The sequence below is a fragment of the Gobio gobio genome (assembly GCF_949357685.1).
Source record: "Gobio gobio genome assembly, chromosome: 13".
NCBI classification, from domain to species: Eukaryota; Metazoa; Chordata; class Actinopteri; order Cypriniformes; family Gobionidae; genus Gobio; species Gobio gobio.
The window spans coordinates 28,546,206-28,558,456 of NC_137106.1; the positions used below are offsets into that span (position 1 = coordinate 28,546,206).

Consider the following 12,251-nt stretch of genomic DNA (forward strand, 5'->3'; position numbering starts at 1 on the left):
TTCTGACCACACCACATCAATTTCGTAACTGTGCCATCTATTGGTCAAAAGTGATAAACCATTAACTTATATTATCAGTGACTCTATATATGATATTTCAGCCATTTTGCCTAATCTTCTTAAACTGTATAATTGTTCATTGTTGCAGTTGATCTGACACTCAGACTACAATGCATTTTTAAGCCTTTTGCCTAAAATCATCTTAAAATGTGATTAATTGCTCATTGCTCCAGTTGATCTGACACTGCCAGCCATTTTGGCATGTCTTGTCTTCTTCTTTGCGCTTGGCCCCGGTATTGCTGCTTGCAGCTATATTTATTATTATTATTATTATTATCAATGTTGAAAACAGTTAACTGCATAATATTTTTGTGGCAACTGTGATATTTTTTTGGATTCTTTGATGAATAGTAAGTTTAAAAGAACACATTTCAAATTGAATTTTTTGTAAAATTATAAATGTCTTTACTCTTACTTTTGATCAATTTAATGCATCCTTGCAAAATAAAAATATTAAAAATTAATTTCTTTCAAAGGAAAAAAAAATTTATTGACCACAAACTTTTGAATGGTTGTGTATGTGCTGTAATAAAACAATGCACATGAGGTTTTTGGTGTGATACTGGCTTAGTAGACAGTTTTGGATACCAGAAATCCTAAATATTTATATCCACACAGACTGGATACCAGACTTAACCAAAAGTATTTGTTCTCAATTTGTGTTTGGTTTATTGAGGTTTTTAAATGATAAAAAAAAATTATAATAAAGACTTTTTTTTGTTCATACAAAAACTGGGGGCGTATCACAGAAAGAAAAGGGGTATTACAGAAGCGTCCTAACTCGACAAAAATCCTAAAAACTGTCCTAACTTTAGGGCAAACCCCACTGGTGTCCTATCTTCAATATGATTTGAAAGCCAACTGTAAAAATCACATAACATTAGCCATGTCTGAGCATGGCGTCACATTTTTTAATGACACAACAGCGATGTTTGATGGTGGAAAGACGCTTTGAACACACAATGTACTGCACTTTGACGACAAAACACCTATGATTAATTACAGACTCCCATGAAATATAGTGATAGGCTTTGCCTTTTCTACCAAGCTTATCAACTTTCAAACTTCTCTTTCTGCAGCACTTAATTAAAAACACTTATTTTGTTTCCCCATCTTAATCTCTTGCGTTTACTTCACAGCAGCTGCTTGCACACCGTTGGTTGCTTGGTAACAAACCTGAGAGTTGATGGACCGTTTTAAGGTTTTCTTACTGAGATTTATAAGATATCCTTAATCAAGTTAAGATTTGCTTCTGTAATATGAATTGGTGGAAAATCCCAAATTAACTTGTCAGATCTTAATTTAAGACTTAAGACAGAAAGTTTCTGTAAAACGCCCTCTGATGAATGTTTCTTCAGCCGTCTCTCTTCTAACCTTCAAATTGTCTTTCTTTTCCTTCCCTTTTAACCTTTTTTGCCTTCCTTCCAGCTCTATACACTATGCCTTTCCTACAGGAAATAATAACATGAACTGAACTGATCTGTTTAATATTAACTTCCTGTCAATTGTTATGTAAGGATGGTGTCTGGCTATTTTCAGGGTGATGAAATTGATTCTGAACTATAATTTATTCCTTAAAGATTTGTAGAAGAAATTGTCCTCCTCTTTGATATTAGATTATTCTCTCTCTTTATGTGTAAACAGGGAGACGTTTCCAAGGTGAGGAAGAAGGAAGAAAAGCGTTCAGAGAGAAAACATCATTCATAGATGTGGCTTCACGACTGTAGGCAGGTACAGCACTTCAAATACCTCTGTTTATTATTGCTATTATTTATATTATGAATTATTCTCTGTGCCTCATGTACTACTCAGGGGCAGACTTGTGGGGTGTTGGGTCTGGGAACACACGATTGGCAGGGCTCAATTCGAGGGGCGGGATAAACGGTTGTCTTTCAAATTCTCTCTGCACGCAATAGGATAGCGCTACAACCAACCAAAACAACGAAGAAGGTGAAGCGGAGATAGTTGATGGATTAAACTTTTGCCGTATCTGGTTGGCAAAACTCTGAACACATCTTCCTTTTTTAAGAATGACTTCAGTGCCGTTCTTTGTTCTTTTCTCAAAGAAAAGCTTAAACCTGAAGTAACCTGCGACAAATAAATGCTTTAAAACATAATAAAACTAAAACATTTCAAAAAGTAAAAAGGATTGCATGAGATAGTGTTGTCACAATACTGGTATTTGTAACTTTGATACAATAGCTTGAAAAATATCGATATTCAATGCCATTTTCAATACTACAGGAAAATGTTTAATATATATATATATATATAAGTCTTCCAGAGTCGTGGCCAAAGCCGATTCGAAAGACTGCTGTTCACCAGCTTCTTTGTTTTCAAGTAGCGTGTGGAACCGCCGCAACTCTGCTGTCATTATGTTAAGCCTGCCCACCTACTCTATACATGATGTGATTGGCCCGACCAGAGTTTGGTTTTTCCAGCTCGCAAACCAACGGAGAGTTGCTAGACTACACTGTCTGCAAATTACATTTGCTGCCGCTAGGGTGCGTCTAGATTCCTAGGCTAAGAAATTACCCCAAAAAAATCTAACTTGCACAGTGAATGTGGCCGTCTTCAATCTAAAAAAAAAAAAAAAATATCCAAACAATAATCACATGCAACTCGCTCATCAGAAATACCTTAATTTGTGTTCCGAAGATGAACGAAGGTCTTACAGGTTTGGAACGACCTGAGAGTGACTAATTAATGACAGAATTTGGGTGAACTACCCCTACCCCGAGAAAATATGTGGTCGCTACGTTCATGTGAGTGTGCAGCAGTTCACGCCGGCGCACACAGGAAAGGCACACAAGTGAATAATTTAGAGAAATCAAGACAAATAAAATCATGACACGAAACACGAGGCCTATAAACCTATAAAGCATGAGTATCTCTTTTGTGAGACTGTCAGATTGTCTTGTGCACAAATAATGTATAGTAGGCTATTCCCAACACAATATATTATTACTAAACATTAATCTAAACCCGGGGCATAGCCAGCGGGCGGGCCTGACAGGCCCAGTTTATTATACAAATATAATAATATTTGTGAAATAACAGTTGTTTAAATTATTTTAACATAATTACAAAATTATTATAACATCTCAAATACAAAAATAAATCAAATGTGTTTTTTTTACAGTCTATGGTTTTTGCATAATGCTTGTTGAGTTTGATTGACAGCTGTGTTAGGCAATTAGGTGTCAGGCTCATGCATGTCGTGCGGCTCGCGCCTGTGAGTTCATGAAGTGTGTTTACCTATTCACTTAGCCTATATTTTGCAGTTGTGTGATAGATAAACAGCAGCGATGCAAAATTCTATAAAAAGGACTTTTAAAAACTTGCATTAACGTGGGAGAGAACCCATCCATCAGACCATTCTGTAAAGCCGGGAACACGACATTAGTATCTGTCAGTAGTGATAGTGTAGGGGTAAGGTGCGCGGCACTAAGTTTTGACGCTGTACTTCCTTTTCCCATCACATATCAGATCGGAAAGGCGTTTATTTTCAATTAAAAATGAAGAAAATATTCGTAAAGTGGAAATAAAGTGTCTAACGTTGGTTGTAACCGCTGCTCGTGTTTTGTATGTGGACAGGCTGTAGCTACAGTTTTGGTTTATGTTGACAGTGACAGTGACAACCAACCAACCAACCCATGAAAGTGCCCGCTCACTTTTGCCCAGGCCCGACCAAAAATAAAATTCTGCCTACGCCACTGATCTAAACTACTAAATATTGATCTTAACTAAACATTTAATCATTTTGTTTCTTATAATATTCAAATTCCTAATGGATTATATAGCCAAGAAAGCGTGCAAAGAGCCCCTCCCCTTATAATCACTAAAAAGCTGTCACTCATTTCAGTTTCATTGCAATCTCATAAAGTTCTGTAATAATCAATGAAGCTCTCCTCTACACTGTATTCTGAATCAATTTTTTCTGAATCTGAATTATTATAAGAGGATTCACAAATGTGTAGAACTCAGCACTGAACAAAAATTGGCGTTTTGAGTGGTGAGTGGATTCTGACTAGCTTAAAAACCTCCGAATTGCCATTGCGTTCAGAAATCAACAGATGTCTGTGATCGGCTGCATTGCCCAACTCTGCAAAAACATGTTGTAAATAGAAACCTTTGACACTCTCCAGAGCGCAAACACAAACACGCACTAGAGCCTTTGCCAAATATGTTTTGCCAAATCAGTTGGGACTCCCTGATTCCCTGGGGCCCTAAGTGCCCGCTTACCTCGCTGAGTGGTTAAGTCTGCCCCTGGTACCACTGTTCAAAAGTTTAGGGTCAATAAGGTTTTTTTTTTTTTTTTTAAAGATGGATTTCTGAAGGATCATGTGAAACTGATGACTGGAGTAATGGCTGCTGAAAATTCAGCTTTGCATCACGGGAATAAATTACATTTTAAAATATATTAAAATAGAAAAGAGTTGTTAACTCTAATAATATTTCACAATATTACTGTTTTAACTGACTTTTTGATTAAACAAATGCAGCCTTGGTGAGCATAAGAGACTTCTGTTCAAAAACATGAAAAACCCTACTGACCCTAAACTTTAACATATAACTACCATTTAGACCAAATTTAAGATAATTACTTTTTATTTCATGGTCTGTTTTGTGTCTCTCAACGTTTGCAGGTATATGTTTGGTCTGTTTCCTGAGCGGCGGGGCCACAAAAGATGAAAAGAGACATTCGGCCTGAAAAAACCCCATCTGCGGCTTCCACTCTGAAACGCATGGTCTACAAAGAGACAGAACTTTGACCTATTCGCTTGCGCATGAGCATGCATCACACTGCTGACACACTTCCTGTTCCAAGGGGGTCTTGATGAATTCTACTTCCTGAGATGGGTCCCGGCGAATTCTGCTTCCTCTCTGTGTTGGATCCCGTATAATTCTTCCTCCTGTTTCTGGGGGACCTACGAGATTACACTTCATTTTTTCTTGATGGTTAATACCTGCGCTGACCTGGACCATCAGGAAATCAGAAATCAGTTTTGTGTGCCATGAATATCAGATGCATAAGTAAAGGGGTGTATTCAAAATACCCCTTAAACTCCAAGCCGTATACTCACACAAATTTCCCTGTGACCAAAGATGGCACAAAAGCTCTTTTTCGTGTTTTAGGGGGAAAAAAACAATAGATGCTGTTGAACCACACCTTACATTCGCCTTACAAGTTACCGTGGACCCATGACGTCAGGAGGAGGATCCCCGTGTTTTAATTTTTTTTTAATTTATAAAATGAATCATGTGGTTGACTTTTCTGTACATAAATCACATTATGTAAAAAAAAAAATTAAATAAAATTTAGTAGTTAGGTTTTGGCGAGAGCACCGCAAACATACACTTTACAAGTGCTTTCGACATTTTAAAGACAGTGAAACTTCACATGCTCTTGTATAGTTAATTATTATAGCAGGTACGTTTGTATATGAGAAAAGTTGGTTCGGTTTTCAGGGGACATTTCCTTCAAATCCTCTGCGAATTTCAACTATTCCCAAAATGGGAATTTATCGAATTCTGTGAAGAAGTCATACAGAGGACTAATATTTTGATGCATGCAGTTCACCTTATTTTAAGAACCTTTTTTCTAAGTTTGCAAAACACTGTATTTAAAAAGACAAATAAGGAAAGACTTTTTTCTTGTGTACACATACGACTCTAACGTGTCTCAACTTTTATATTCCAAAATGTCACCCAACAAGTGTCCATCGTGTAGAAACGATTAAGTGTGAAAAGCTCTAACCGGATTGCTTCCTTAGGAGTTCAGTGTAGTGTCCGTTATCCTTTGTATGGAAGAGAGCGTCTGCTGATATTAGCCTGAGCGCTGCAAGTAAGGGGTGTTCAGAATGTATATGCTAGTTATCAGCATTTCTGTTCAACTATCACTGTATCATGTGTATTGGCTGTACAACGTAGAGGTCTCTCTTTGTCTTAAGGCTGTTTGTAATCATTATAGGAATGTCTTCATTCTTTTCTTTTCCGTTTGATTGCTGAGGTTTTAAAATAACGTTTTGGCAATTTGTTTCAGGTTAGGTGAATATTTCATATTTTCATCTGAGTCACCCTTACTCGTATGGAAAATCTTTAGACCTTTATTACTTGTAGATTTAATAGCTTATGTATTACAAATGACACACACTGATGGTCATTATAATTTCAAGTATTACAAGAAATCTTTTCCAATTTTGAAATCGTGTGATATATTTTAGACCAACGAGTCAACGTGTTGCAGTGTTCTGCATCAGTTTTAATAATAACGATTTTTTCTTTAGATGTTACTTTTTATTTGTTGGTTTTGTTTTCCTCCAATAGATCTCAAGTCTTTTTTAGCTTGTAGTGTGTATGGTGTGAAATATCCTTTAGTGTGCTGAACTTTGCTATGGCAATGGGATCTGAAAGACTTTATATGGAAACTAGGTCATGATAGGGTGTGGTTCTGCTTCCGTTACATGTCAATCAAACTGTGGGAGGGGCCTGGCATGGTCCAATGGTTGATTTTGTTTAATATAATATGTTTTCACCTGAGCAACATTTTTGATGTACAATTCTTACAACGAAGCCATTTAAATGTAACTATAATAGCACTTTGGTTATTGGAGGTCTTCTCTTTTAGAAACTAGCAGCTATGATGCCACCATAATGTTTCAAATGTCTTACAAAAATCTGATTTAAAAATAAACGCATTGATTTTGCAAACCTATTACTTTTTTTTTTTATTCACTGTTATTTGACAATCTTTTCCAAAGTATGTATTTTGTGCATCACATCATAATGTATTACAGTGGGGCAAAAAGTATTTAGTCACCCACCAACTGTGCAAGTTCTCCCACTTAAAAAGATGAGAGTGGCCTGTGATTTTCATCATAGGTACATTTCAACTATGAGAGACAGAATGAGAAAAAATCCAGAAAATTACATGGTCTGATTTTTAAAGAATTTATTTGCAAATTATGGTGGAAAATAAGTATTTGGTCAATAACAAAAGTTCATCTCAATACTTTGTTATATACCCTTTGTTGGTAGTTTGGCCCATTCCTCCATGCAGATCTCCTCTAGAGCAGTGATGTTTTGGGGCTGTCACTGGGCAACACAGATTTTTAACTCCCTCCAAAGATTTTCTATGGGGTTGAGATCTGGAGACTAGCAAGGCCACTCCAGGACCTTGAAATGCTTCTTACGAAGCCACTCCATCGTTGCCCGGGCGGTGTGTTTGGGACCATTGTCATGCTGAAAGACCCAGCCACGTTTCATCTTCAATGCCCTTGCTAATGGAAGGAGGTTTTTACTCAAAATATCATGATACATGGCCCCATTCATTCTTTCCATTACACGGATCAGTCGTCCTGGTCCCTTTGCAGAAAAACAGGCCCAAAGCATGATGTTTCCACCCCCATGCTTCACATTAGGTATGGTGTTCTTTGGATGCAACTCAGCATTCTTTCTCCTCCAAACACGTTGAGTTTTTACCAAAAAGTTCTATTTTGGTTTCATCTGACCATATGACATTCTCCCAATCCTCTTCTGGATCATCCAAATGCTCTCTAGCAAACTTCAGACGGGCCCGGATATGTACTGGCTTAAGCAGGGGGACACGTCTGGCACTGCAGGATTTGAGTCCCTGGAATGGGAATGGTCTTGTATGTCTTTCATTTTCTAATAATTGCTCCCAGAGTTGATTTCTTCACACCAAGCTGCTTACCTATTGCAAATTTAGTCTTCCCAGCCTGGTGCAGGGCTACAATTTTGTTTCTGGTGTCCTTTGACAGCTCTTTGGTCTTGGCCATAGTGGAGTTTGGAGTCTGACTGTTTGAGGTTGTGGACAGGTGTCTTTTATACCAATAACTGAGGTGCCATTAATACAGGTAACGAGTGGAGGATAGAGGAGCCTCTTAAAGAAGAAGTTACAGGTCTGTGAGAGCCAGAAATCTTGCTTTTTTTTGTAGGTGAACAAATACTTATTTTCCACCATAATTTGCAAATCAATTCTTTAAAAATCAGACAATGCGATTTTCTGGATTTCTTTTTTCTCATTCAGTCTCTCAGTTGACGTGTACCTATGATGAAAATTACAGGCCTCATTCATATTTTTAAGTGGGAGAACTTGCACAATTGGTGGCTGACTAAATACTTTTTTGCCCCACTGTATGTGTAATGTGTATCAATGTGTGTGTCATGATATTATGATTATTTATTCTCATATTTGAATATGTCTGCACTGCAGAGATAGGATGCGGTCTTTATGTAACTAAACTACAGTCAAACCAAAATTTATTCAGACACCTTCAACATTTTCTCACATTATCACAGTTTATTCGCTATATTTTAGAAAATGGTCAAACGTTATGACAAGAACTCAGAGTTAAACTGTGTCAGAACCAATTCATCTTGATAATGTCAGATAACTTTGATAGAAAGGTATAGGCTAATGGATTACAATCAACCAATCAGTTGTTAAATTTAAGAACACAATTAGATAATACCACTTTAGGTCAACCAATTACCAAGCAATGCTTCATTTTATTCAGTCTGTGGTGTAAAAGGTCGCATTAGCAATTAAAGAAAAAACACTTAAACAAAACATGGTCATGGTCAAAGTGTCTGAATAATTTTGGTCCCAAAATTGTATCAGTTTTACTGGTAGTCCACTGTATGAAGAATATTTGGGTATAATATGTCACAGTTTACTTTATTTTGCTATCCTCACTTACATTAATTAACTATATTGTCCTGCACCCATATCTGGTGTCTGAATAATTTTTGGTTTGACTGTAACTCCATTCATAGCTGGATTTTTATATCTGTAGTTGCCCTGAGGATAATTAGTATTCTTCTTTGTAGACTAACTACAGGTTTTCTGTCTAGAATGATGTCCACTGTCCTTGATCATTTGTGAAACTACATTTTGCATTTCTCTTGTTGTGCCAGGTGCTAACTTCTCTTTAAACATATTGCTCCATCATTATATCATTACTGAAATCAAAACCATGAAAACAGCTTGCTGAGCAAAACAATCATGATGTATCTACTAACATTTTGTCTGTCACAAAATCAACTTTTAAACATGCTTTGGCCCCTGTCTAGTAACATATTACAATTGGTAATGGTCACACCTTTCTACTCTATAGAAATATTACAGTATATATTACATCCCTAAGGGTGACCTTCATTGAGTTTATTGAAGACTGTCATGTTAAGTCAAAGTCAAACAAGTTTGCTGGTTTGTCTTTTCTCTCCTGTGTGGTAGTGGACAAGAGCATTACCAGCCGCCACAGTGCAGAACAAACTATCACTCTGTGTATTTGAACACTTTATAATGTATGAATTTCATTTTATTGCTTTTGATAACAAAAATCACAGGTGTAGTTCAACCCCCTAACTGGACTATATGTTTGACAACCAGAAACTGTCCAAATATTGTTATTTTTTAATAGTTACACTTATTTTTGTGAAATGTTTTGCTTTACAGATGTGCTTCTATATACATAAACATTGTTTGGTTAAATATTTTGCTATAGAAATTAGATTTATTTTTAAGTGACAGCATGTTTTTCTGGGCCACTGTATACCAGATTTTTACATAAACATTATACCATATACAGTGGAGACACCTGTATAAAACACAATATAAAACAAAAAGCATAATAAGAATATGTGAATGCATCATAAAAAAAATGCAATGCAAACATTTAGCAACAACTGAACATGCAATCACTTTAAAATGAAAATTATCCCATGATTTACTCACCCTCAAGTCATATCCTAGGCGTATATGACTTTCTTCTTTCTGATGAACACAATCAGAGTTATATTAATACATATCCTGACGGAAAGAAGAAAGTCATGTACACACCATGTAATTTTCATTTTAAAGCGAACAACTCCTTTAAGAAGATGTAATTAAGGATGTTCTTAAAATGTAGTAAGGTTATTGTGGTGTGATTTATGCATTTTAAAAACAGAAAATGGAGGAAAACAATGAAAAATGTGTTGTCATAATGTCATTAATGAAGAAGATTATTAAATGCTCGTTCTAGAGTCTTAGTAGGCTAGTGTGCACTCGCATATCTTTAAAAAGGAGTGGGTGGCATGTTTTGGTCGTAACGAAAAGGTTGAGTGAATGATTCAAAGATTTACTCACAACCAGAGCCAGCCGCCCAGCCCAAGGCATAAGCGAAGTAGTGGCTGCTTGGCCACCAGGGGGCCCCCAAGAGCAGATGAAATGACTTGTTGCTGCATGTTACTTTATGATGATGATTACTAAATTACAGCAAAATGTTACGTTTTCTAATATGCACGGATTGATTCTGACAGCGCTGCACGAGCTCGCGGCGCCATCAGCAGGTTGTTAGTCTAGGGTGAGTTGCCTGGTAAACTTTAACTTTTTATGAATGGACGGATTTGAGAATGTGGCTTAGTGCAAATATATTATCTGATGTGCGGCATATTTTGGATGGAGTAGCTACAGAATAGTTTTCAGTTTCTGTTCACAGTCAATGCTTCTCTGCATGTGCTGTATGTTTGAGTCACTTAAAATTTGCATTTGGGAACGTTGTTGTCAACAAAAAGAAGCACTTTCCCTGCGGGTTTCTTCCTAAATAAAAGCTGTTTATCATTTGAAAGAAAGAAATCCATCAACATCCATAAATGTAAGTTGTTATTTTAAAATAAATTAATAAAAATGACAATAATAATTATATTATTATTGTTAGTTATAAAATAGTTATAATAATAACAACTCTATTAATACTTTTATTATAACGTCTAAAAGCTAAAATGTTCTTATGTTTTTAAAGTAAGTCTCTTCTACAAACAATGCTGCATTTATTTGACCCATAAAACAGTAAAACAGTATTATTGTGAAATATTACAATTTAAAATAGCTGTTTTCTATGTGAATATATTGTAAAGTGTAATGTATTCCTGTGATCAAAGCTGAATTTTCAGCATCATTAATTAATATTTAATTATTAATGATGAGTTGCTGCAAGAAGCATTTATTATTACTATCAATGTTGAAAACAGTTTTTTAAGGATTTTTGAAAGCTTTCTATTTCAGATAAATGTTGTTCTTTTGAACTTTATATTCATCAAAGAATCCTGGGGGGAAATGCAATACAATAGTACAGTTTTTTATGTGTTTTGAATCAAGTAAATGCAGACTTTGTGAGATAAGAGACTTATTTAAAAATATTTAAAAAAAATAACGACTTATATAGTGATAACCGATTTCAAAACACTGCTTCATGAAGCTTCGGAGTGTATCGAATCAGCGAGTCGATTCAGTGGTTCGGAGCGCCAAAGTCACGTGATTTCAGCAGTTTGGCGGTTTGACACGTGATCCGAATCCTGATTCGACGTGCTGATTCGATACACTCCAAAGCTTCATGAAGCAGTGTTTTGAAATCGGTTATCACTATATAAGTCGTTATTTAGTTTTTTTTTGGCGCACCAAAAATATTATTGTCGCTTTATAATATTAATATTGAACCACTGTACTCACATGAACTGATTAAATATGTTTTTAGTACATTGATGGATCTTGAGAGTGTAAATTGCTTTGCTCCCTATGGAGGCCTCACTGAGCCTTCAGATTTCAACAAAAAAATCTTCATTTGTGTTCCGAAGATGAACGGCGGTCATACGGGTGTGGAACAGCATGAGTGTGAGTAATAAATTACATTATTTTCATTTTTGGATATACTACCCTTTAACTGTAGTACTGTAAGACTTTGAATATTAAAGTGCAATTTAATACCTGACCACTCTTGTGGGTTTGCTACTGTTACAATTAAAAAACGTAGAAGGGTAAAACCATGACATGCAGACATTGGTATGATGTAAGCAACACGGCTACAACTAATACAATTGATAATGGGTGTGTGAATAGAATTGGCAATTGTCAATCGTATTGGCGGCACCGAGGGGCCCCCAGTTAAAATTCTGCTTAGGGCCCCATAAAGGCTTGGGCCGGCCCTTCACGCAACCAGTGGTGGAATGTAACGAAGTACAAATACTTCTTTACTTTACTTGAGTAAATTTTTCACGTATCTGTACTTTACTTAAGTAGAATCAATAGTGCATACTTTTGACTTTTACTTCGTTACATTTGGCAGCAATTATTATACTTTCTACTCCACTACATTTCTACAACGTTACATTTTCTGATCAGTTTC

At 36.1% G+C, this 12,251-nt stretch overlaps 1 protein-coding gene across 1 annotated transcript in view; it reads left to right on the plus strand.

Moving 5' to 3' along the window:
* ank3a (ankyrin 3a) overlaps positions 1–6,777 on the plus strand; it is a gene marked incomplete at its 5' end in the record, with an annotated part of 112,523 nt that extends 105,746 nt beyond the window's left edge. Inside the window, 2 exons of the mRNA XM_079833395.1 lie at positions 1,705–1,791; positions 4,710–6,777. Coding sequence (XP_079689521.1) covers positions 1,705–1,767 — 63 coding nt within the window. The 3' untranslated portion in view covers positions 1,768–1,791; positions 4,710–6,777. The remainder of the gene's footprint in view (positions 1–1,704; positions 1,792–4,709) is intronic.
* Between the last annotated feature and the right edge of the window lie 5,474 nt (positions 6,778–12,251).